The sequence below is a fragment of the Leiobunum rupestre genome, chromosome 2 (genome assembly GCF_980474605.1).
Source record: "Leiobunum rupestre chromosome 2, qqLeiRupe1.1.hap1, whole genome shotgun sequence".
In the NCBI taxonomy this organism is placed as follows: domain Eukaryota; kingdom Metazoa; phylum Arthropoda; class Arachnida; order Opiliones; family Sclerosomatidae; genus Leiobunum; species Leiobunum rupestre.
Window position 1 is genome coordinate 82,698,368 of NC_143385.1, and position 26,532 is coordinate 82,724,899.

At 35.5% G+C, this 26,532-nt stretch overlaps 4 protein-coding genes across 8 annotated transcripts; 1 reads left to right on the plus strand and 3 right to left on the minus strand.

The window, feature by feature from the left end:
• The first annotated feature begins 4 nt into the window (after positions 1 to 4).
• LOC149959705 (apolipoprotein D-like) lies at positions 5 to 19,645 on the plus strand. Of its 4 annotated transcripts, XM_090166525.1 has the most exons (5): positions 5 to 225; positions 15,088 to 15,218; positions 15,437 to 15,522; positions 17,854 to 17,961; positions 19,237 to 19,645. In XM_090166525.1, exons 1-5 carry the CDS (start codon positions 100 to 102, stop codon positions 19,539 to 19,541), a joined length of 756 nt encoding a protein of 251 aa, XP_090022651.1. In that variant the 5' UTR covers positions 5 to 99; the 3' UTR covers positions 19,542 to 19,645. The 4 variants fall into 4 exon arrangements, 1 of the variants encoding a protein (XP_090022651.1); XR_016478598.1 differs by lacking the exons at positions 5 to 225; positions 15,088 to 15,218; positions 15,437 to 15,522; positions 17,854 to 17,961; positions 19,237 to 19,645 and adding exons at positions 11,119 to 11,682; positions 11,743 to 12,999; positions 13,478 to 13,721; positions 13,781 to 13,910; XR_016478599.1 differs by lacking the exons at positions 5 to 225; positions 15,088 to 15,218; positions 15,437 to 15,522; positions 17,854 to 17,961; positions 19,237 to 19,645 and adding exons at positions 11,119 to 11,682; positions 11,743 to 12,999; positions 13,478 to 13,721; positions 13,764 to 13,796.
• Positions 4,879 to 6,113, minus strand: LOC149959706 (uncharacterized). Its single transcript, XM_090165175.1, has 4 exons — positions 5,942 to 6,113; positions 5,272 to 5,872; positions 5,066 to 5,211; positions 4,879 to 5,003 (listed from the first exon to the last, which is right to left on the minus strand). The coding sequence occupies exons 1-2, from the start codon at positions 6,088 to 6,090 to the stop codon at positions 5,623 to 5,625; spliced, it is 399 nt and encodes a 132-aa protein (XP_090021301.1). The 5' UTR covers positions 6,091 to 6,113; the 3' UTR covers positions 4,879 to 5,003; positions 5,066 to 5,211; positions 5,272 to 5,622.
• LOC149959707 (THAP domain-containing protein 5-like) lies at positions 6,104 to 6,906 on the minus strand. Its single transcript, XM_090165269.1, has 3 exons — positions 6,416 to 6,906; positions 6,175 to 6,354; positions 6,104 to 6,133 (listed from the first exon to the last, which is right to left on the minus strand). Exons 1-3 carry the CDS (start codon positions 6,764 to 6,766, stop codon positions 6,104 to 6,106), a joined length of 561 nt encoding a protein of 186 aa, XP_090021395.1. The 5' UTR covers positions 6,767 to 6,906.
• On the minus strand, positions 19,529 to 26,178 carry LOC149959708 (transmembrane protein 138). 2 transcript variants are annotated; one of them, XM_090166527.1, is made up of 5 exons: positions 26,043 to 26,178; positions 25,555 to 25,726; positions 25,412 to 25,484; positions 24,161 to 24,236; positions 19,529 to 19,735 (listed from the first exon to the last, which is right to left on the minus strand). In XM_090166527.1, the coding sequence occupies exons 3-5, from the start codon at positions 25,439 to 25,441 to the stop codon at positions 19,593 to 19,595; spliced, it is 249 nt and encodes an 82-aa protein (XP_090022653.1). In that variant the 5' UTR covers positions 25,442 to 25,484; positions 25,555 to 25,726; positions 26,043 to 26,178; the 3' UTR covers positions 19,529 to 19,592. The 2 variants fall into 2 exon arrangements, with proteins under 2 accessions (XP_090022653.1, XP_090022652.1); XM_090166526.1 differs by lacking the exon at positions 25,412 to 25,484.
• Between the last annotated feature and the right edge of the window lie 354 nt (positions 26,179 to 26,532).

The window sequence follows — 26,532 nt, forward strand, 5'->3', positions numbered from 1 at the left end:
AAAAGTTATGTATAATCGTGAATAGAAGCCACCCAATAAATACTATAAATTTAAACTCTTCGATCGTCACCTTCATAAGTTGAGGCGCAACAGTCGGAGATGGGTTTCAGCGCGTTTCTCGTGGTTTTAATAGCTGCCGAATCCTTCCGGTACGTTCACCTTCAAAGCGTTCACGTTGGAAGTTGCCCTACACCAAAGGCCAAGGATGATTTCGATTTTAACAAAGTAAGCAATTAATATATCGATAAATGCCGTCTTTTAATACAGATATTAAGCACCCTCAAAAGTAACATAATAACAAAAAGTAATTAAGTATGACATTTCCTATAGGCGCTTCAATAAATCATCCTCCCAGGAAATCGCCACAAAGTAATATTTCCGAGAGCCAGGACCTGCAAGTGACTGTTTATATAGTGCTTGTTAAAATAATGGAATTTTTCACCTTTACGCCAGCAACAAGCGTTCCCCATGGTGTTTCTTTTTGATATATTAAGGCTTAGCAAAAACACGACGTTCTGTTTACACGTGAAAAGTTTCTATTATTTCCACAAGCACTATATAAACAAAAACCTTGCGGGTCCTGGCGATTTCCTGGAAGGATGATTTATTTAAGCGCCTATGGCTTTAATGCTGATTTCCGGACCGAACGTTTTTTCGACACTGACATTCTCGCCGAGCTCCTACTTGGACTGGCACTTGAACTGATGTTATCGTCTTTGGTAGTAGTATATTTCGGCTTAGGCATAATTAGACACTAGGGAGCTCTGTGACGAGAACTAACCTAAATTTCGCTATAACTCAGAAAATCTGTTTAGTGATAATTTTTACTAATTTCTACTAATTGACCGTGCGCAAGAACAGAAGTTTATCATATCAAGCTAAATTAACTCTGCGCAAAGTCTAATTGAGAGTGCGCAAAAACAGAGATGTCTGGTATTATCTATCGAGGCCTTAAAATGAAACATGCACCTTCCCAGGTGCTAATTTGCGATAATTTCCCATCAAAACGCTGACATATATACGACAACTTAGGTTTCCCTTTGTTGTGACAAGTTTAAGCTGGTTCCTTGGGTATTAGCCTAGCTGATTATTATAGTAATTTATCTGTGGTACCATAGACGAAACGCAAACCACTGAAATTATAATAAAATGCAAATATTAACATTTTATAGCTTCTATCTCATAATGCATCATCATGCGTAATTCCCCACCATGATGAGAGCAGTGCCTGCTAATATGCTACCTATCTAATTTTCTACGGAAACCAAAAGTGGGCGTAGCGATAGTTTTCCTATGCGAATAGGTGCCTCCATAAAATCCCCATCAAAGTCCAACATAAAGTTTGTGCTACCGTGACTGGACTTACAATATGTTTTTCGTTATATACTGCCTAAGCTGTCATCAAAGTTCTAGTAGCAGTGTTCAGCGGAGGGCAAGACAGTTGAATATGATTTTATATAAAGATCTATAGAACGAAATTCACTGAATTTTTAACGAGCAGAAACCTTTGGCACAATTGGTGACCGAAACGAGTCTAGGTGGCGTAACGGCGTTAGCTTCTCCAAGGTAGCGCCTATGATCTAGCGTCTGCTACAGACACATTAAAAAGTCATAAGAACGTTTTGTTTTTAAATAAACTTATCAAAAAATAAGCAAAAGATGCGAAAATTTTATTAAAATGAAAATATCATTATTTATAAAATCAAATTTACCAACAACGATGAGGAAAAACTAATAGTGTCTGCTTTAGCCGCTACCTATCTAGGTTTCAATGGCAAACCAAAGGGGGCGTAGCAATAGGTTTAGGTCGCGAATACTTAAACAAGCCTATGAAAAGTATATAAGTTATAAGGAACCACCTATGGACTGCATTGTAAAGGATGATAAAATTAGCGAATAAGTAGATTAGTCCATTATGAAAAGGGATAATAAAGCTAAACCCTAAACAAATTTGAAGAAATTTAAAACTTACTAATAGCTCGTACCGATAGGTCTTCGAGCAAACAAAAAGACGCGAGCCACGGTACTGACGAGTCCCAAATAGGACGAAACCGGTCTACCGTGGAATTTCTGGCTATTTTATTTAATTTAATTTAGTTTTTCACTCGAAAACCTATTTGGTCCGACTTTCGCGTCTTTTTGTTTGCTCGAAGACCTATCGGTACGAGATATTAGTAAGTTTTTAAATGTCTTCAAATTTGTTTAGGGTTTAGCTTTATTATAACTTTTTATAATGGACTAATCAACTTTTTAACTAATTTATCATCCTATGAAAAGTATTTCGAGGTTTTAAAGCTGAGGATTTGCGTGGAGTACTTCGAGGGAGTATATATTTCATCAAACTAAGTAAAGTCATAACCTTCCTGGAAGTTAGTAGGCATAAAGTACCATCTATGAATTAACCGATAAATTGGTTAAGTTGCTATTCCTCTTCTATATTTTCTATGATCTTAATTCCACAACTAGTGTCCCGTCCCTATCCCCAAATATCCCACAGTTGACTTTCCCTTGTCATATGAAATAAAATAAACCCCCGATTTTACACGGAGCACCGGTACCATTAAGACCTAGCAGTAGTCAGGTAAAAACTGCGTAAAGCGCCTTCTATCTTTAATTTTCTTTATTTATTTTAAAATAATATAATTTACGATTTGTCTACCTTTCATTTTCTAGGAATATATTTATTTGCATAATTAAAATTAAATAGCACCTTCATCAGATTACCAAAAAATCCTTTTCTTGACTCCCGTGACCTTCGTGAAATCACGTGGGATTCTATAATTTCTTATTAACGCTAGTTTTAATAAAATAATCCACGTAAATAAATAGTTTCATTCATGGCTCTCCGCACGCGCTTAAAATAATATTTCGCTGTGAGTAGCGCACAAACGTAAAGTTTTGAAGATAATGAAAAATTCACGCGCTTCGAAAACTGGCATCGGCGCCACTGAAGGGATTGGATCCAAACTCCGGTTGTTGGTCTCAATTGGGATACTATTTGAGCCAAAAGTATGAAATGGTTTAAAGGGGCTCCAAAGTTCGGTGGCAAAAAAAAAGAAAATTGATGCATGCTTTACATTCCCCCCAACCCCTCACTCGGCCTTGGCAGAGGCGGGCAGAGTCAACCGTAATTTTCGCACTTTACTGACTTTACACACATTTTGCCACCGAACTTTTGAGCCCCTTTAAATGAGTCTATTGGTCATTATCACTCCAATTGGAGACCTTTTCATATCGAATTAGTTCCAATTGTGTTGCGCATACTCCCATTGGAATTTTCATTATAACCATTGGTTTCAATTGAGGTCAGATTGGTACCAATTGTAAATTTCATCTCCAAGTGTTCGCTAATTGGCCTCTAACATATCCGAATTGGTGCAAATACGATCCCAATTTGAATTTGATTGGTTTTGAATGTTTTTTTCGTAAGGGAAAAGGACATATATTTTACAAAAACCAGTTCTGCGAACTGAAAAACCTGTGTTTATTCTTGTTAATATTACGGCTAAGAAGGGACATAATATTAAATATTCTTAGAATTTGTTTTTACGAAACAAAATGAAAAATACTTGAAGGCAAATTACATCAGGAAGGGACTAAACGTGACGCGGCTGTGTTAAAGGTTACATTTAATAAAAATAAAAACCTATTTTTTCGTGAAGCTTACAGTATAATATATCCTAAAAACAGTTCATTTATTATTTTGTGACCGTAATTAATTTTTAATTCGCATTAGAAAGTGGATATTTAAGCAGATGACGCGATTCACTCCAAAACGGGAAAACGCTAGTGGTCACGTGTTTATATTAAGGCCGACGTCACAGGCGGGAAACTGCATAAGCGCCTAAGCGGCAATTTAAACCTCGTAGTCGGTAGTCCTAAATTTCGAGTGATTTAATTTTACATTTTAGCGATGCAACAAATAGAACCATATAGATTTGAGCCAGAAAGAAATAGTAGTAGTTCTAGTGAGTCTGATATATCGGAAAATTATAGTTATAATGAATCAAATGATTCTGATGAATCAGATGATTATGGCCACCGCTTAGATGCAGATGTGAATACCTGGTGAGTGTATTTATTTTCAATTATTCAATTATTTAATTGGTTTCAACCATGTGATTAATTTTAAATGAATGCCAATTAGGTGTAGATGTACAAATTGTAAAGTTATGGCAACGGAGGATGAGTGTACGTGCTGTGTAGAGCAGAGAGAAGTTAGAAATAAAATTTAAGAAGTCTCGTGCATTACTCTACACCCTGGATTTGAGGCAGTGTGCCTAAACATTTATGTTTTAAACACAGCGTACCGATTATATGCCCGGAACTTTATAAGAAGGCTTGGGTTACCTAACAATGATCCAAATGCGTATGTATAACCATTGACAAATAATTTGTCAATGTATAAGTTTGGTTTTCATTATTATATTATAAAAATTATTTCATTATTATTTTTGTTTTTAGACGATTCAGATATACAGCCTACAGGCAATTTGTTGGCATGATTTACAAAAATCTGGGTGAGCGATTGAGAGTAGTGATTCCATCATGTGTTATCTCTCGCATTCGTGCAAGATTTCCCTCACCAGATGACACTTACCAAGGATATCTACATGTTTAAATTTTAGTGATTGAGATATAGTCAAATTCTTTAGAAAAGGTTCAGTTATATTTGTCATGAAAAAGTAAATGCTCCAGGAGTTTAATAAACTGGTCTCATTTTTAAAATAATTTACAAGGGTTGTCATTTTTAAAACTTTTTACAAATTTAAAATAAAATTAGAATTTTTTAATCAGTCAGACTGTTAAAGAATCATTAAACTACTTTTTTTGGCAAAATCTACTTGTAAATTTTGTAAGTAATTCTTCTTTCGGTGGGTGATCATATGAATATGAAAGGGGAGGTGGTACAATATCTTTTCCCAAAGACTTATTAGCTTCTTCGTAAGTGGGATAAATCTTTCTCATTTCTAGAACCTTTTGGTATAGCGTTTCGACATAACCTAAAATTAAAATATTTTAATTTTTTTTCTCAAAATATCACAAATAAATTTAATAATCTCACCATACGTACAATCCTCCTTTCGAAATACCAAAGTAGGTTTCCCTTTTTTGGCTTTGGAGAATCGATACGTACACTGGTCTACATCACCAAATTTCTTTATATCTTTTTGACAATTTTCATTGTGATGGAGAGCGGATAAAGCTAGCCTATTTAAATGAAGTGAATAGTAAATCGATTTATAATACATATCAAAATTTAATACTGACCTTGATTGCATTCCTTCGTAAAAAAAATGTGTATTTTTAGGGGCATTGGACAACAAAGTAGCGTGGTACCCCTCAAGCGAACTTGTCCCTCCATATCCGGAAGTTAATTCAACGTCTTTCAATAGCCTTTTCGCTTCGACAATTTTTTCAACTTGAAGGTGAGCCAAGGTTCCCTGTCTTAACCAAGTTTTTTTTCTTTGTTTTTTTTATCCAAAAGTCCATGCAAACATTTTTTAAACGAGCTCCCTGGGTGATTTTTATGTAAATTTGAAATGTGATTTGGAAGACTGAGCCATTTATCTCGTTTCTCCTCTTTAGTGTTACTCGCAGCGCAGAAATACAGATGGTTGGTTATACTTTGGATCCAGTCTGTTTTCCATCGAGAGGTTGACTATACCAGCATTGAGAGTGTCCATTCACACAAAGAGATTCGATGCACACCATTGACCCCTTAATATATTTAATTTTCGCAGCAGTGGCCCCAAAGCAGTGTCGACAGAATGTGAAGAGTTGCATGAGGTTACTCATAAACACTATGAACTTTTTTCCTCCAGCCGGACCTTCGGGTAACTCTTCCTCAATATCAAAGTCAGAATCACTCCTGTTTTTAAATAAAGCATTATTTAAGACACAATTAAATGAAAGGAGATATAAAAATATTTTCCATTACTCTGATTCCGAAGAGGGTTCGTAAAATGAGGTATTAAGGTCATCTGGGTTGCAATCTTCATTTTTAATATCACTTGAGTAGTATTGAGTACTAGAATCAGCATAATCCTTAGATTGACAACTGCAAGAGGGCTTCAATTCCTCTGGCATAGGTAGCTTGTTTTCAGATTGACTTTTCTCGATAGTTTGTGTACTTTTTGAACGGAAATGCTTATTAATCTTAACAGTTTGTACTTTTCTGGATTTGAGCTGTAGATCCATCATAGTAAAAGCATCTTGCATATCAGTCTGGATTGATATAGGATTTGGAGTAGGGTTCAAAGTTAAAACTTCCTCAACTGACATCTCTGCATTTGACACCACTCCAATTGTCTTAGCCTCGGTCTCAGCCTCACCCAGAATGTTTTCTATTTCCTAAATTATTGAACCATGTTTTTAAATCTTTTAAAATAATATAACCCTGGATAATTCTTACTAGTTTCTTTTGCCTTTTTGATATAAGACTCCTTGGACGTTTGGTTTCCTTTTCTTTTTGGTATGCAAAGATAGTCGGAATTGCTCCTTTAACTAACATCCGTTTAGGCCAAAAAGTGCTTTCAACACCAAGACTTTGAAGAAATTCAGCGTTTGTATTTGTTTCAAAACAACTAGTTTCGAAATGTTTTTGACATAATCTCGAGTACTTCGTGGGTTTAAAGTTCTTTCTTTTTACTTTAGACACCCATATTTTTAATAGCGATGAGTTATCCAGAGGAAACTTGAAAAAACTATTCTTTCCCTTGCTATAAGCCGAATTACAACCGTACGCACTGCAGTAAACCACCATAGTCTATACTTTATTTAATTTAAGTACTAGAATATTAAAAAATAACAATAAAAATTAGGCAAGAGTTAACTCAAAGTAAGGCCCTAAAAGGCTAAAGCGCGGAAGTACCGTAGACGATCGCTGTGACGGAGCCTGATAGAGAGAGGAATTCCCTTTTTTGACGTCAGCGCACCAAGCGCCGTTTTCCCCCCTTTTCACCCGTTTTGGGGGACGCCAGAGATATAAGCGTGTATTGCGGCAAAGTACGTCTTTCTTAAATGTAACCTTTAATATTAAAGAGGGATACGTAGTACGTCACTTTCAGTCGAAGTCGGCCAGAAAGAAAGGGCCCAAATAATTTTATTTCCGATGAGTGTAAAAAATAAATTTATTTTGATTTAAAGCCCTTGCTTTTTGGCCGACTTCGACTGAGAGTGACGTACTACACAAGAAGTTTCGTGTCGAAAATAATGTATCCCTCTTTAATTTTAACATAAACGCGTCACGTTTAGTCCCCTCCTGATGTATTTTGCCTACAAGTATTTTTCATTTTGTTTCGCAAAGACAAATTCTAAGAATATTTAATATCTGTCCCTTCTTAGCCGTAATATTAACAAGAATAAACACAGGTTTTTCAGTTCGCCGAACTGGTTTTGATATAATATTTTATTTCATATGTCTATGGCCTTGACAGAGATCTCACCCGTGATTAATCAGTTAGTTAAAAAAAAGCACCTTATGGTCCTTGGAACCTTTCTCCATGTTGGAACCATTGAGTTGGGAATATTAATCTAGAGGTCCAATCGAAACGCCGGATTTTAGTATTTCGCGAAACAAGTTTTTAAAAATAAGAATACTGTCGTCTGCTCCCATCGGCGTCCCAAATGACGAGAAAACGTTATCATTCTACCCGTGGCGCCGTCTATCTCTCAATGATTCGTTCAAATAAGACGCGTTTTCAAGCAAAAATATTTTTTTTCTTCAAAATAATGGATGGCGCCACGGGTCATATGATAACGTTTGCTCGTCATTTTAGAGCAGACGGCACATTCGTATTTTTCAAAAACTTGTTTCGCGGGGAGCAGATTTGATTGGATCTCTAAATTAATATTCCCAACTCAATGGTTGGAACAGAGCATATCCATTCCATATACTACAAATTTCTCTATAAACCTTGGGAAGAGAGACCTTCAATCTCTCCGGACCTCCACGAATGCACTGTCCATAAAATGCGTAGTCTTCATCTTCCTAGATAAAATAAAATTAGCACTTTGGCAAATCGTCTGCTTCTTATGAGATCAGTGTTGCCAGATTGTGTAAAATTTCTCATATTGTGGAAATTATTTTTCAAAAACGTTGATTTTGGGGGAATTTCCATTGCTGCGGGTATTTATCCAAAGTTTTTTAAATTTGACTATCAACAGAAAGTTCAAACTAGGAGGATTCAAGTAAACCTGGAGTGGTCGTCTCCCGTTTTAGGCGGGGCAGTAAAAAATTCACGGACATAACAAGTATCGCCATCTATCGTAGAACCCATAGAAATCGGATAACAAACTAGAACGCTTAATCGAATGGCTGACAAGGTACCGATTAGATTCTTGGCTAAAACGACAGTAACGCCATCTGCGCTGCCTAAAGAGGCCCGCTCGCGCGTAACTTGGTTAAAAGTTTTCCCCCACCCCTTTAAAATTAATGTAAAGTTGGCGATAATTAAACGTTAATTAACCTACCAAATGATATAAGAAATATTCCACTGACAATTTTTCCCGTTTATATGAACTTGAATGTAATATAAAATCGTCTTGAAAAATCGTTTATCGCTTTATAACATTCAAAAATAATATTTTTCCCCTACCATGTAGATAACCGAGCATCTGCTCGTCTAGGTAAAGTTTGTGTTGTCAACGCGCGTATTAAAAAGAAAAATGAGATTTTAGAAAGTAGGTTGTAATTTGGAACGATATTAATACTTTTCACGAATTTTGTCATCAGTGAATTATAAATATGACTTGAAATAAGTTTCAAGGTTTATTTAAAAGCTAGTTTCATAACTTTTCATCCATTGGTTCGTTCAGAATGTATCTTTAAAGTAGACGAAAATTTTAAGGCGCGGAATCTTGCCCAGTCTTAAGCCTCGGTTTAATCACGGCCAACTTTGATTTCTCGCGCATCTCTCGCGCTACAGCGGCCATCTCATTCGTTGACGTTTCTGTGTTAACCTATGAGCAAAAGATGTGTATGACGTCAGCGCCCCTAGCGGATTATTATTTTTAGTATAGTTTTTACATTGGGGACAATATAACCACCGAGCGTGGCGCTGAACTCCTACACATTATAGTACAGTTTATAGGGGGAAAATCCTTGCTCGCGGAATTTCGACGAATGTGTTGGCCGTAGTAGCGCGAACAGCGCGTGATCAAAGTTGGCCGTGGTTTAATCTACTGCGTATTTTGAAACGGAAAAACCCGATTACTATCGTTAAATCTTGGTTAAATGATGGCGAACGCTCCTTGTAATAAGAAACAAATAACGAAATACGTTCTAAGCTTATTTAACGCCAAAAATTCCACGTATTTTGTTATTTGTTTCGTATTAAAAATATCATATTATTAATCCAAGATTTAACAATAGTAATCGGTTTTTACCGTTTCAAAATACGCGCGTTGACAACGCAAACTTATTATAGTATTAATGGTAATAATTTTAATATTATTTTTGAATGTTATAAAGCAATAAACGGTTTTTCAAGACGATTTTATATTACATTTAAGTTCATATAAACGGGAAAATTTGTATGTTGAATATTTCTTATATCATTTGGTAGGTTGATTCGCTCGCGTTCTACATGTCGAACAGTCTCATCGGTGTCGTGTTTTCTTTTCAAAGCATTGATACTGGTCTTTTGGATTTATTCCTTACGGCAGTCAATATGAACTTAAATTGAAGTGACCCATTATTCCGACTTTCCCATCATTTTGTCTCACACAACCTTCACAATAGCTTCATTTTCAGGCGATTTATTGCAAAAATAACAAGAGTTAGCTGGGTGGTAAATTTTAAATGCGGTTACATGAAGAGCGGCGGATGCGTTTTAAGTCAACGAAGGCGCAAAATTGTAAGACGCGTTTCAGGTACAACGTTAAAACCGCGATTACGACACAACGATTGCTCGTATGTAAAATGTTCATTGAATATTTTTTGTAGGAAATAGCCGGATCCTAATGTTCATACTTGGGTTTATAGCCGTACATACAATACTAACGTAGATATTCGCGATAAACCATTACTGTGCACCGGTTTTCCCCATAACCATTGCTCGTAAAACAACTATTTCTAACAGTAACCTGTGAAAAGATATGTTTTTGTTTGAGTAATTACTCCTTAGATATTTAATTACGGAATTTTGAACCATTCTTCATTTTTTATTTAAAAAACTATCTTTCTATGATTTGAAAGAAACGCGTTTTCTAGTGCGTTCTTAGCGATTGGAAATTATGGTAAAAAGAAAACTATTTCTAACACTATCCTGTGAAAAGATATGTTTTCTTTAGAGTATGTACTTTTACACTATTTAATTACTTTAATTAAACATAAGTTACTTTAAAGATGGAAAAAAACCTCGTTAGCGTCGAGCTAAAGTCGGCCATTGAATTTTAGGCGAAATAGAGTGTTAGTTCACCAGTTTGGCACCGATAGCGTAACTTTCGTTGCCAGCCAAACGAAAAGCATTGGCCAAAGGCAGGGTTTTTAAAAGTTCTAATCGGAACCCGCGACAAAATTTCAAAAATCGTTCTAGTTTGTTATCCGATTTCTATGGTAGAACCTTTACACTTTTAATCGGCTTTTCGTCTGCTAGTTTTTCTATTCGCGTATTTCTAGTCCCTTGTTTTTAGTAGGAATAGAGAATGAATTTTAATATTCGAAAACTAGCAGACGATTTTTTTTTAAACATGTAGAAAAGGAGGCGCTAAACTCGTATGTCCGCGATTCTGGCTCGCGCTGCGTTGCCGTAGAGAGATAGGGGAGCTCGTAGTGGGGGAATACACTTTTCTATTCCAGGGTACCTAGTTTTCATATTCCTAGGTTCAAAAGCTGTATTTTCGTGAATCTTGGGATTTTTAAAATAAAATAAAGGAGGAGCCTCCTAATACTTCAATCAAACCAAAATGTTTAAAAATTGTAATTTCAATCAAATTTAATTTTAAAAAGTTCATTTTCCAAAATTTTTAAAAATTATGGCATGTTTTGAGTAGGTTTTTGTTGGGGGCGGGGCTAAATAGGTGTGTGGGAATTAGTGGAAAATTTACTATCCAGCAATGGGAATTTTGGCTTTCGAACATTGGCAACATTGTAAATAATAATGAGGCAAAATGAGCTTCCAAAACCCGCCGCTTGGTGTCAATAGGCCCATTTCGGATGTTAACAAGAAAAACATTCTAGTAAGAAAAAAAAACGCTCCAGTTAACTTTATGATGTGTTTTCATTAAGCCTTACTATGTCAAAAAAGGCTACATGGGTTAAAGGGAACACTTGTTGCATTCCGGAGTGCAATAGTAATACACTTAGCTCTAATGGAATAAGCTTTCATCGATTTCCCAAAGAGGAGCTTGTACGAAATGAGTGGATTCGAAGGATTCGCTTTGTATCAACCAAGATTGTCCATAAGCCAAAGCCAAAATCCAAAAGAAACCTAACACCTATCAAAGACCCTATCAACTGGACTCCAGCCAAAAGTCATGTCGTTTGCGGATTACACTTCCAAAAAGATGGCAGGAAAAGATACAATGATGTGTACCCAATTTTTATTGGAAACTATGTATTTCCTGGTAATTTTTTAACCACTCAAGAACCTGACTCTCGTGTGCCAGACGTAGCCGCATTTATAACTGTAGATACAGAATATTCCGAAACTATAACACTGCAAGAAGAGTTTTCTGGTATACTCTAATGTTTTTTCACCATTATATTGAGGTGCTTCATAGTTTTATTTATTTCAGATCATTCATATTGCACTACCAACAATTTTTCTAGGCATGAACAAATTAGGAGAGAGAATGCTCTCTCAGAAAAAATGTCTCGTGTGGAAGAAGAGCTTACTGAGTTTCAACAGGAAAATAAAAACTTAAAAGAAAAAATTAACGAGTTGGAGAGATTGTTAGCAGAAATACAAAAGGAAACTCTAACAAAACTAGCCAAAAATGCTTCATCTAGCTTTCGTTTTGAAAACATTTCGGATAATAAAAACAAATTAAAATTTTACACTGGTTTTAAATCAGCTGAGGACTTCAATAATTTGTATGAATTTCTTGAAGATGATTTGTCTAGTTTGAACTTCTATAATAGTGCAAAGGCTTATGGACGAATTAAACCAAGAAACCAATCTACGAAAGGTAGACCACTCAGAGTGGATTTTAAAAATCAACTATTCTTAGTTTTATGTCGAATCAAAGTTGGGTTGTTAGAAGAAGATTTGGGTTATCGATTTGGAATTAGCACCCAAACGGTGAGCAATATTTGGATCACATGGGTAGACTTATTATACCAAAGACTGAATCCCATTTCTAGTGATTTAATGCCACAATCTCTCAAACCATTATATCCCACTATTCGTTTAATTAAAGATGCGATAAAAGTTTATAAAGAAAAACAAAATCATGGTCCAAAACAAGCGGATACCTACTCTAAATTTAAAAAGCACAACACTGTAGATAAACTTGCTATTGTGCCCAATGAATTGGTTACATTTGCTCCCAAACTCTCTGCTGGGAGTAGTTCTGACGAAGAGATAACATCAGAAATTAGATTGTCGGAACCTTTGGAGATTGAAGATTCATTTATGTCAGATAGTACGTTCATCAAGAAAGAAGAGTTAGATGTGAGCGATTGAATATGCCACTTTTTTTGGATTAAAACCTAACTTATGAGATGGAGAAAACTAATCAACTCAAGAATTGACGTGTTTCATTTGTGTTATATAAACTTACTAGATACAGAAATGTCGTCCCTAACTCACTGACTGATATAATGAACACATTTTGTTCTCAAATCTCTGTTAGAAGGATTATTTGTAATTTTTAATGTTTTAGAATTTTCATTTTATTAAAAGTTGTAAATGGTTATGAGGAACCAAAATTTATCAGAATCTCCTATTAAATACATGTACCGTCGTAACAAGTTTAAGCAAAATGTTTGCAAATATAGTCCAAAATCAACAACCTTTCAAAAAGCAACCATCTAACAGTACATAATGTGAGGTAACTATACTATCAAATCTAATATAATAATAGTTTAATTTCTGGAAATTTACCAGAACTAACACTAAAAACCTTTTACAAAAATATAAACTTTATGTACAATAAAAAAGTGTTATTAAAACTGGATGATTAGTTTCGCTTCCCATTTGGGAGCTTCCTCAGGTCTGACGTGGGTGGGCGTTGTACGCTAATATATACAGAATCAATACCGCCAATGTGCTTTTTTTATACAATGTAAAAAATATAAACAATAGATTGTAAATATGTATATAAACGGTGGTATAATTTATTTAACATTGGAGATAAAATTTTCTTTTTAACCTAAATGTAATTTATTTTTATTTTTATCCACATTACCACTATGAGACTACTTGGCCCATCCTCTCTATTTAGGACACCCAAATTAGTATTTCGTTTTTTAATAATCTCTAGAGACAGTGATCAGTTATATCGAGTATATTTATTTTATCAAAATTAGGTTTGTGTCCTGTTTTGGAAACATGCTCAGCAAGAGCTGGCTACAAGACTCAATTTAACTGTGGGCAGCTAGTCTGTGCTCATTTGGTTTGTCCTATATAGATGTTATCACAGCTACAGGAGATTTGGTTGATGTCATAACTTTCTGATTGGCCTATTTTGTCTTTAATAGGTAGAAGGTTAGATCAGCTTTATGCCAGTTTTTCTGAATGTGTTCCCAATAGCGCTAGAAATGTTAATAAAAGGTAGTACTATACAATTTGAATTTTAATATCCTTCGTTAATAGTGCATTTTTTCTATTAGTTGTCTATGCGTGATACTTTCTATGCCTCTGTTGTCGCAATGGATTTAATTAAGAGATTTGTTTACGGGCATTTATATAGGAATATATTTTAACCACACAATCAATAAAGGAGTAAAATAAGCTGAGTTTTTTATATTTGGATGATTAGATCGTGGATGTGGGGTCATACAAATAGAAAAAGGTTTACGATATACTGTAGTTGGAATCAAGTTATTGGATTTAATAATTAATACGTCTATAAAAGGGATGGAGTTCTTAATTTCAGTTTCAAAAGTAAATTGTAGAGTGGGGTCAAGATAATTTAAACAAAATCCCAAAATATTTGTATATTCAATCTGCCATGACGCTATAACGTGAAAAATTCATCCACAATAACTAGTAGATGGGAAGCGAAACTAGTCGTCTAGTTTTAATAAAACTTTGCTACTGTACATAAAGTTGTTTTTTACTTTATTTATTTTTCTGTATTCGCATGTAGATTTTAATCAATTTTTAATAAAAACATTTTCACGCATGTGTCATAACAACGAATGAAAAAAACATAATACTTAAGTGACACCATTTCCAAAAGCTGCGAGACCATAACCCTATACCCATAATAGTGTAAAAAGTCTTTAAATAGAATTTCAAAGAGCGTGAATTGAATGCATGGACAAATAGTTCATGAATATGTTAATTTGTTGTGTTAGCAAACAAATTTTTATAGCAAACTACAATTCACAAACCAATAGGACTTGCTTTTTTCCTATTTACAATGATGGTCCCCAATTCCTACCAATAGTTTAGATCAAAATTGTCAAGTAAATTTAAAAAAAAATAGCAAAGAGCGTATTTTTTTAAAGGGCAACACAAGCTCTGTGGCAAAAAAAAAAGAAAAAGCACTGTGCTTTTTAACCCCCTACACCCCCCCTCAGTACTAGGGAGACCACGCAGAGTTTACCGTAAATTTCGCACTTTGCATAGTCACACAAATGCGAGCTCACTTGCGTTGCCCTTTAACCTTGGATAAAGTTGATAATTTCAACCATAATTCCAGCCTATATCACTGTTTACATTTTTCAATAAAGAAACCAGTACAGTAGTAGCAAATTTTAACTTATGCTGCTAGAGCCCCTTTGTCTTAGTTTGTAGGCTTGGTAAAACATGAGTCAAATATGTTTGACACACAATCACTTTAATTGGTGAGACCTTTTTTGTAGAAAAAAAAGTGAGCTTTTAAGAATTAAATTATAGAACTATTAAGGCACCATTAATAATTATATTCCAAAGCAAATGTACTCAATTTAAATAATTTTTATGAACATAGTTTTCGGGGAGATGGTATGACGTGGAAAGAACTTTCAGCTTGTTTGAAGAAGGGCTTCGATGTGTAAGAACTGAATTTGTTATGGATAAAAATGGTGCTGTTAAATACAGCAGGAAAGGCTTAACAGTTGCGTAAGTTTCCAAATTCATAACATTAGTACATGGATTAATTAACGAAAGGATGTTTCACTGGCTAACATCTCAAGACCCCTAGGTGGCGAGGGTACAGGGGTTTTTAGGCAGTGAATCATCCATTAGTTTATTAATCCATGGTTAGTAGTTGGTTCAGACTCATTTTATTAACACACGGCAAAATTCTTGATTCACTAAACTATTTAATTTTATAATAGGAATCAAACCATGTTCTTGCAGAGAGGAAAGATAGTTGATAATCCATTTCACAATGTGGCAAGCTTCAATCTTCACCTTCCAGGATGTGAGTATACAACTATAAATTTCTTGTTAAAATAAAAATAACCGGGTGAAGTGTAGTACAGTGGCCTCATCGAATTTGATATTAATTTTGGTTGCGCCTGATAGACCTTGTCACGTAGATGTCGAGGGTATTTTTTATTTTGGCCGCAAATGATTATTTAATTGTTTAACTTAATTTTTTTAATTTTAAAAATTTCTCATTTTCATTGAATTTAATATTAATTTTGGTTGCGCCTGATAGACCTTGTCACGTAGATGCCGAGGGTAGTTTTTATTTTGGCCGCAAATGAGTATTTAATTGTTTAATTTAATTTTTTTAATTTTAAAAATTTCTCATTTTCATTGAATTTTATATTAATTTTGGTTGCGCCTGATAGACCTTGTCACGTAGATGCCGAGGGTAATTTTTATTTTGGCCGCAAATGATCATTTAATTTTTTAATGTAATTTTAAATTTATAATTTTTGGGCATTTGCACGTGTTTTGTTGTACTTATTTCCGTTGTGTGTTCGCCGGGAACACAGTTTCGGTGTCCTAATGAATTCCACGTGATATTCCCTTTTTGTATAAAACCAGTTACAGTTTTTGTTCATTTTCTCGGCGTTTTGTATTTTTGGGCCACAAAGTGATATTCCCGTACTTTATCAAATCTTTTACAGTTTTTGTTCATTTTCTCGGTGTTTTCTATTATTGGGCCACTTTGTTTCTGGTTGAGATTAAAAGTATATACTTGATGCGTAAGGCTTGGTACTGTCCTCTAGGTCACGTTATAGATGGCCCATCGCTTTTTTTAGTATGGGGTTGGGGAGGCGCTGCCCGCCCCCAGCGCTTGAGCGAAGCGAGTGCGCGGTGCCGTCAGGCGCCAATACGGGGAGTTTAGTAACGTCTTTTGGAAGTAATTATCTTCGTCGGGTTGTCGCCTACACCACGGCTTGTTACTGTTTGTTTAGGTTTCCACTCTACTAACTTTTTAACATAAAGTTAGTTAATTTAATTATCATTTTCGACCCAAAAACAAAAGTTTCGTAATCAACGCGTCAAGTGCTACATTCTCCGCCACCCAAAAATACAAAACCACGGTAATTCCCTAAAATTAGTACATTTTTAACATTAAGTTAATTAATTTAATTATCATTTGCGGCCCAAAAAAATTAGTTTCGTAATCTACGCGTCAAGTGCTACATTCTCCACCAAAAAAAAAACACGAAATTACATGAGGCCGCTGTAGTGCAATTTTGCCAAATAACCCTTAAATTGGAAAAGGGGGCGGCTTTGGAAAATAACTTCGAACAATTAACTCCCATCAACGTGCCCAGCCACTTGTGTTAACCCTTTAACCAATAAAGAACCATTTAACTTTTTAACAGTATTAATATTAAAAAATTGCAATTGACCATAATTAATTAATGTTAATTATCTTGGAGACAAAACCTAGAATTGATGCAATATATTATTTGAATTAACAGTGGAAGGCTAGACTGTGACGTGCATCTTTACCAATTACACACCTTAGAACCATGATAATAATAAAAAAATTATCCCTGACTGTCTTGCTCCCTTTGCTACCATGCTGCAACATCTTTGAAGAGAAAAACTCTTAAGTTTTGGCAATATAAAGAGAAATGATAGACTATTACCAAATTGTACATCCAGTTGTGGTAGCACCATTTCTATATTTAACGTTTACAGAAATGTTATTGAAGCACCTATTTGAGCTGTGTTGATATAACAATAATACTTTGATAGTTAGCTGTTCAAAGGTACAATACCACCCTCCTACGCATTGTAACCCGGCCACCTGAATTAAAGGCTTCAAAAGTCACTTGATGACTTAGGCCTAAGGTGGTGCCTTGGGTATTAGCCTAGCCTAGCTGATTATATTTTTTGTGTTTTCAGATATTTATTTCAAACCAGCTAAAAAATTACACTTTTTTATAGTAGATTCTTGTTTTTAACTGGCCCATTTCTTAACCAAAACACCTGAAATTGTTTTAACTATAGCGATGAAATTCATATAAAGATATACGCATTTTAACCCGGCACCTGAGTTTATGGCTTTAAAAGTCGCTTCATGACTTAGGCCTAAGGTGGTGTCTTGGGTATTAGCCTAGCTGATTATTATTATTATTATTTACCATTTTTTAGAAGTTTTGAAAATTATCATTCAATTTAATTTGAATTTTGTACTTATTTTTCATTTTCAAATCATCTAGAACTAGTTGGTTTCCCCTTTTCAGCTTCAGCTTGAAAATTTGGGAGTCAGTGGTGTCATACATATTTACTGTCACTTATATATTGAAAAAATCTTCTAAGATTATCTCATTTTTTTCAGTAACAATGCCATTGCGATACAGAGTTTTGGACACTGATTATATGAACTATGCAGTGGTATGGACATGTTTTGAAGTTCCTGGATTGGGTGGACGATTAGGACACACTGGTATAATTTATATGCTCTTCCTTATATTTTTCTAAAATAATTTTGACTTGGGGACCTTTTGAAATTTTCCAAGATCCTTGAGAAATATTTTGACGTTAGCCATACCCTCAGTGGGCGGCTAGTGGTAGGCGGGGATAGGCTGTTGCCAAAAGTGCGTCAATATAATAGTTTCAGAAATGAATGTTAAATGTGAAGTAAAAGTTGGGAAGGCGTTCATTGGGGAGGGAATGAAGTTCAAAAGTAGAAACAGTGTGGTTTGGTAAGAGTTTCGAGAACTAAGGAAACACCAAAGAAGGCCAGCGGGCTTATTGATTTCTTGCCATCTTAATTCCAAACACAAAAACCCTTTTATGTAGTCGATCTCGATAGCAGCATTCAGTAAATCTTTATTATTGGAAAGTATATGAACTTGCACACTTTTGGTAATTATGTTACTTTTGCTGAAGCCTATATGGAGATTTTGAGGGCCCTCAAAATATCGTAAAAATGACCTAAAAATACCTGGAAAATAGAATCAAGTTATCCTAAAAATAGCTTTAAATATCTCAAAAATGACCTCAAACTGCAAATTGCTTTAATGTATCCTGAAATTGCCATAAGAAATGCTAAATAATGACCTCAAACTAAGTGTAAAATAGACAAAAATATCCTAAAATGCCGTTAAAAAATGTACTGGTAACTGTGTTTCTTGAATAGTAATAGATTCATCTCAAATTCATAAGTGGGGGAAGCCCTCTTTAAAGTTGATTAAATCAGGTTTTTGCCTTTTGTAGTAAACCTCTGCTTTCTATGTTGAATTTGATTGATGTAGGAGGAGTTAAATTTTTTAACCAACTGGAATATCCAGAGTGCACAGGGATGCACTCTTACACTGTGAAATATATACAACCGCATTTATTTTTAAGAAGTCTGTTAGCTCTAATTGAAGCGTTCTGGTTCCATTAGAGATATCTTTCCAATTGTTGTGCTATTAGTTTTAAAGTTATGTATCACTAATTTAACCGCAAATATGAATGCATTTTCGTGGACTACACTTAATATATACTTTTCCAAAATTGTTAACGGCGCTGAATTTTCGTGACCCCCAACCAACCTCTTCTACTCTTACATCTAAAATTATTAATTTTAGTGGATACATATTTGCATTATACCTAGTAATACTATACATTTATTACTCAAATTTGAAAGAACCAATGAGAAATTTTACTTTCTAGTGGGGGTAAATTTTGCAGTAAAATTATTTGGTTATAGCCACATGTCTTTTATTTTATACAGAAAGCGTAAAAGTACTGTCAAGACATTTGACACTAGCTCATAATCTTCAAAAGAAAGCAGATGGAATTGTAAGTGAAAATGGTCTGGACAGTTTTTTAGTTAGGAAAGTACCAAATAGACGTTGTCCCCCACTGAAAAATGACCATTTACTTGGGGCACCCTTCGAAGAAGCATCAACCAATTCAACAGAGGTTAGAGAAATTGTGTTTGCAAAAGAAGAACCTGAAGAAATAGCTGAAACCATTGAAGAATTAAAAGAGGTTACAAAGGAAAGCACACTTCAAAATACTGGCGCATCACGCTAAATAATTTATTTAAAAATTTCATACATAAAATAGTTTATATATAATGATACATTACTGAAGCCTTTGTGATGTTGCATCATTTTGAACTAAAGATTGTGGTACTTTATTCTGAATCCAATTCCAGTCAGCTTGGTACTCGGGATTAGAAAGGGTTATTAAAGTTCTTTTACTGGTGTAATAATGAACTACTGAAACTATAAAATAGAAGAGTTACTATATGTTGATCAATATTGATAGAAGGAAGTTGAAGTGCTATGCGTGAATTATAAATAAAACTAATTTACAAACACTTAAAGTTTTTTTTACATTTTCACTTATATCCTACAAAAACTGCGTCAAAACTGGCATTTGGGGAAAGTGTGGCATGATCTCATTCAAAGGTAGATTACCTGGCATGCTACTACAGTGTCATAGCACAACAGATTGGATGGAATGGGGCCAACTGAAAAACACCACTTTTGATGGTAGTGTGTGTGTTCACTATTGGTTATTAAACACAGGTACTACTACAAAGATTTAGTTAAATCTGCGATGCACCTATAAGGCCAAGTGCTGTGTGTAAAGCCCAACAGATTGCGGAATAACAAAAATGAATAAAGTTGTAAAAATATTAGAATGTTCACTCAATGTTGTAAGATTTATGATTGTTATTTCCAATGTGCATACATTTTTAATATTTTTATCATAATAATGGAATATTCTGTTTATACCGCCTTATATATTTTTATTATAATAAAATCCAAATCCTTGATCAGCTAGGGCATTCTGCACTAGCCGAGTCTTTGGTTCTGGGAAAGGAAACTTTAAGGTCCACAAAATAGTTTAAAAAATTCAGGTGGAATTTTAGGTAGCCCCCCTTCCATCATGTAACTCAACCGTACCTTCTTGCTTCCCAAAACACATGATTACGTAGATCCAACCTCAAAATTCAGACGAACCCTGAACATTAATTAAATATCCCCAATTCCCAACCCAACTACAATATTCAAGAATGAGTCTAACATAACTCTTACACCCAATTGCATCTTTTCAAAGTTATATTTTTATAATTTGTCAAAATGTTTTGCAGCAAATAAAAGCTACATAAACCGATTATTACACTAGACACTCCTGGGTTCTACGGTTTCCCTTTCCGTAAAAACTTGTTCAGGTTAATGGTAACAATACGTGCCAGGGAGCTTTTGGCACCAGTTTTACCAAAAGTAAATAGGGGGAGAAAGTCTGGCACTTGGGTCCAACCGCACAACGTTTTATTTGAGGGGTAAAATATTTGGGCTTCGGAAATGACTTCCCCCTTGCCTCTTTACAGGGACACAAAGGTACTCCGCCACGATGAAAAATAGTTCTCTATGAAATACGTGAATATTAAACTTTTGCTTTCGATAATTTGGTTAATTTAGTTCCTAAATAAAGTAGATATATGATAGAAACTAAAATGCGACATTTAAAAAATAAATAAACCGTAACTAGAATAACGCTCACTCAAATTGGGGAGAGCGTGGCGCCATCTAAGAGCAGAGATCGGGACTAATTGGTAAATCTACGATGTTAAGGCCTAACAATTTGCAAGTTTAACTGAAATAATAGCTATAGCTACGAGCTTTTTTTTGTTTATTTTACAGTTGATATAGTAATTATTAATTTGTAACTCTCCTCTGTTGGCTGCTCAGCATGCCTTTCAGAAAGGCAGGTCTACTGAGACCGCCCTGCATGGTATCAGCAGCTGCCTGGAAGAGGCAATTGAATACAAGGAATTTGCGCTAGCAGTTTTTCTGGATATTGAGGGAGCCTTTGATAAGGTCTCCAGCGCAGTTATACTTAAGGCTGCGAAAAGATTTGGTATCAATGACACATTATGCCTTTGGATCAAATCTATGTTAACTGACCGGAAAGTGGCATCCTCCTTGCTGGGTGACTCCCTTATGGTCTCCACCAGTCGTGCCTGGTGGTAGATGAGCTTGTTCGGAGGTTGAACAGGGGAGGATGCCGCTGTTTCGGTTACGCTGATGATATTGCTATCATCATTACTGGGAAATTCCCGGTAACAGTGAAGGACGTAATGAGGAGGGCTCTAGCATCAGTTGAGAGCTGGTGCAGGGAGGTCAACCTCATGGTTAATCCTAATAAAACTGTCATGGTTCTTTTTACTCGTAAAAGGATAAAAGGCATGTTCGAGGGTATTTCCCTATTTGGAAAGGACCTAGTGGAGAGCACCGAAGTGAAGTACCTCAGGGTCATCCTGGATAGCAAGCTAACATGGAAGCCACATCTTGACCATATAGTCAAGAAAGGCAAAATGTTATTTTGGAGAACTAGAAGTACAGTTAGCAAGACCTGGGGCCTAAGCCCCAGAGCTGTGTACTGGCTGTACACCATGATCATCAGACCTATCCTGTCTTATGCAGCTGTGGTCTGGTGGAAAAGAGTTACTTTAAGGACTGTGCAGTTTAATCTGCGCACTCTACAAAGGCTGGCTTGTGTCGGCATTACAGGAGCCATGAGAACAGCCCAAAGTGCTTCTCTGGAAATTCTCCTGAATATGCTTCCTCTCCCCCTTTTTATTGAGGAAGCTGCCTTTTTAGGTGCCTATAGGCATAACCAAAATGGCTGGTGGAAGGCTAATAATTGGGAGCATAGCCACACCAAGCTTTATCGGGAAAGTTCCAATCAGATGCCGATTATGACAATGGGTTCTGATATGATGGTTACTAAACTTCAATTTAGTAAACCTTTTGAGGTCAACTTCCCTAGCCGTGCGGAGTGGAGTAACTTGACCTTCGGTACCAGAGGAGAGATCGTCTGGTTCACTGATGGGTCTAAGGCCCACTATGGCACTGGTGCGGGGATGTACTGCCTTACTAATAATTTTGGCTTTTATGAAAGCCTAGGGATACACGCCATTTGCCCCTGTGTTGCTTACTGTTTCCATCAGGGGTATCATGGGAAGCTTATCCAGATTTATTCGGATAGTCAGGCCGCTCTTAGAGCTCTCAGCCAGTATAGTATTCTTTCTAAACTGGTTCTTAGCTGCTTAGATCTCCTCTGTGCTCTTGGGTTGCACAATAAAGTTCAACTTTGTTGGGTACCTGGGCAAGGAAGGTGCTCTCCCCATCTCCTGGGGACTTGTGCACGGCTTGATCTCCAAGCTTATGTCAGATCGTCAACTCAAACAATGGTCTGAGATTGAGGGTCAAAGGCAGGCCAAAGAGTTTACTCTTGGCCCTTCTAGGGAGAGAGCCAGAGAATTACTCTCGCTCTCTAGGGCTAGTATTAGGATTGTTATAGGCCTACTTACAGGCCACTGCCATCTAAACAGACATTTAACTCTCATTGGGGTCAGTGATGACCCGATTTGCAGAGCTTGTCTAGCTGAGGAGGAAACTGCCTCACATGTACTCTGTAGCTGCGATTACTATGCAGCCCAGAGGTTTGAGCATTTGGGTATGCATCGGTTGGAGACGTATGACGTGTCTAACATCACGGCCAGGCAGATTTTAAGCTTTGTGTCAGCAATAGGACTTATTTAAGTCACAATGGACCTTAGGTCGAAGTGTTTTGGCTTGCCACCCCACTCAATAATAATAATAATAATAATAATTAATTAAAATCAACAGTTATCAAAGGAAATAATGGTCAGCATTTGACAGAGAGACTATTTGAAATCACGAGGTGGTGACATGGTTGCCAGGGAATAAAATTCAAAATTTTCATCTTGAGCGCGGACTGGAATACCACAAATGCACTACTTCGCGAGTAATATGCTATCCTTATTGGTTAGAAATATCACGTGATCACTAGCTCTTTAAAAAGATTGTCAAGCATGGTGGAAGGTAAAATCTGAAGGCAGTGATAGACTTTCTCCCCGTATTTACTTTTGGTTTTACCTGGTCACCGGAATTTAAGGCATTAAAAGTTACTAGCTGACTTAGGGGCCTTGGGTATTAGCCTAGCTGGCTATTAATATTACCATAAGCCTATCATAAGGTCCCCATAAGCAAAGGTCTAGGCCAAATTTTTGACAGTCACATACCGGTTAAGAGGTAGGTATTCAAAATCTGCATGTTCTCAACTAGGCATTTCCCCAAATTAATTTAGCTCGTTGCATGATGAATGTGCATAAGGCGTGCGCGTATGTTTTTAAACTTAGAACCATGCGGAAGAAATCTCCGCCACCAGCCCTTAGCACCGTAGCCAAGGCTTATTCGCAATTGTATCACTTTCAAACTTAAAATTAACATTTATCGTTGCAAAATGATTCATCAGAACCTAAAACTGGCTTTTAGAAATAAGAGTTGTTTCTGAAGTTATTTATTTTTCAAATTTGATATTTAGACGCGTTTTGTGTGGCATTTATCAACCCGAGCGTAGCTGCTCTAGCAAGTAAAATAATATTTTAGATGTAGAAATTTTGAAAACTAAGATGGCACTACTGCCCTATCGTCGTAGGTTAATTTTCTTATCTCCAGGACAATGCCATTAACAAGGGCCCCTATGGTAGACCTTTGCTTATGGGGACCTTATGATAGGCTTATGATATTACACAATAATTTATATAAAGTCCTATATTTTTTCGATAAACTGTGCAGAATTTGCTCAATTTTAAAAACTATTTACTTTACCTAAACGTTGAAACACATGAAGTGCTATCATGGGTGGTGTCCAGTAATACTTTAAGGATGCTTCCCACATTTCCCTCTGCAATAGAAATTATATAAGTGTATAAATATAAACGTATGAAGTGGAAGCAAATGTATAAAAAAATTGGCTTGTAAAGATGAGAACCCTTTGGAAGGCACTTTTATTTGTAAGTCAGTTTTGTTGGAATTATTCATTTTTTTGTGTTTCGGTCATTAATTTGTAAAATAACGATATACTTCAACCAAAATAAGGCCTTTAAGGTGAGATAATTAAGAACCAATTGTCATTTGTCTTGAATGCTTATTTTAGTACTAAATAAATTTAAAAAGTCATCCAATTGAAAGTGTATTTTTTTTAAAAACCTGCGTGATGATAAACTTTTGGAAGTCGAGATATTCACGCTCTATTTTTACGTACATTTCAAGTTGAATGTATGAATATAAATTTTTTTATACATTAATCCACTGTCACCTTCTACATTTAAACACAGACGGAGCCACCCCAAGTAGCAGTACTGTTTTGAATATAATACAGGTTTTTTTCTACTGAAATGTCAAATCTATCATTTGGCAAGCGGAACTATGAATACCAATAAAATTGTGGTTTTTAGGCTAGTTTAGTGTTTTGAAGAATGTGGATGATAGCATAAGTAACATAATAACAATAAGTATGGCAATTAACAAGATTTACAACCAAACTGATTTTCATAGTTATTGCACAATCAAGATGTTTTCTCAGCACAGAGCCCTCTAGTGTCTAAAATATGAGAGACTTCAGCTAAGCTGAAATATCTGGTTTCCAATAGATAGAATATAGGCTAAAATGATAAAAATTAAAAAAGTTTTTCTCAGCGACACGAGCTCATGTTTTTTTTATCACGCATGATTCGCACATGGGCTTCAAAATAAAGCCAAAGCCCCTCGCGACTCCAGAACATGCTCTCCGATATTAGGCTTAAATTTTTATAAAAACGTAGTCATCCAAAACGGTAAGTCGCTAGTCCCAAGTCACAGCTTGAAGAGAGTATCAGTGCCGAAAATGGGTTCGGTTAGAAAATTAGCATTAAAGCAATAGGAAGTGTCATACTTATTGTTATTATGTTACTTATGATAATAGCAATAGAAATTTGCTTCAAATAGTAAAACTAGGGTACAGCTGTTGAATCAATGAAGTACGTGTATAGACTAAAAATAAATTTCAATAATAAGGTTAACTTTAATAATTTTTCTAACAATATTAAGTCCAGACTGAGTAGCTCGCATTCTGTGTGGAAACAATGCATTCTAATGTTTGCTGGGAATATACCTGTATCAAATTCAAAACAATATTTTATGTGACTAGTCTGCGATTTGACAAAAAGAATAGCAAAACCTACCAATGTCCAGCAATGCAATGAAATTGATAGACACAAATATAGAGAAGCTGTGATAGATGAAAAATGAAATCTTGAAAAAGTGGAACCAAAAAAGCCCCCTTGACATAAGTATGTTGATGAAAACATCAATAAGATTGAAATTAATGCAAAAACTATGCAAACATCTTGAACTCTGGAATAATAATGTGAAACTTTAAATGAGGGTACAAAAAAGTATTTTCCTGCCAACTTAATAACAACTTATTACCCTTTTAACTATAGTTAAATAAGTTGTTGTTAAGTTGGCAGGAAAATACTTTTTTTGAGTTTGTAACTAGTTGGTTTTTAGTAGTCTAGTTGGTGTAAATTGTTTTTAAATTTGGTCTTAGTTAATATTTGGTTTGTATTTGTCTCAAATACAAACTTAAAACCAGGTTCCTAGACCACTTATTTTTTGGTAAGGGTAGGCTTTGAGTTTAAAATAATTTATCAAAATATAATTGACTTACATAAATAAAAGCATTGTAAAAACTGGGTATTCGATAAAAGTCGCACAAAAAGAGTTAGCAAACACGTCGATAAAGAGAATTCCATGATAAAATATTAAAAGCAATTTATACTGATCTGGTTTCATAAGAATTATTTCTCAAGTAGAAGGCGTATTCCCTAAAAGGCAGAGTTGGCAGAGGTGGCAGAGTTCCGGCAGAGCTCCTCTTCCTACTGCGGTAGTAGCGACTAAAGGTAGTCGAGAGAAAGTAAACCAAGGAGAGGCGCGACCATTTCTAAGGCGGTCAACGTTATTCACGCGATTTCAATTTCTAGATTTTGATTTGGCAGAGCTTCGGGCGTCTTATTCCGTAACTAAGGTCGGCCTACATATTTAATTCCGTAACTAAGGTCGGCCTACATATTTAATAATGTTATTCACTGGATTTCATACTTTAATTTCGTTTCTAGCCCTAATTTTGATTTGGCAGAGCTCGTTACGCAATATGGCAG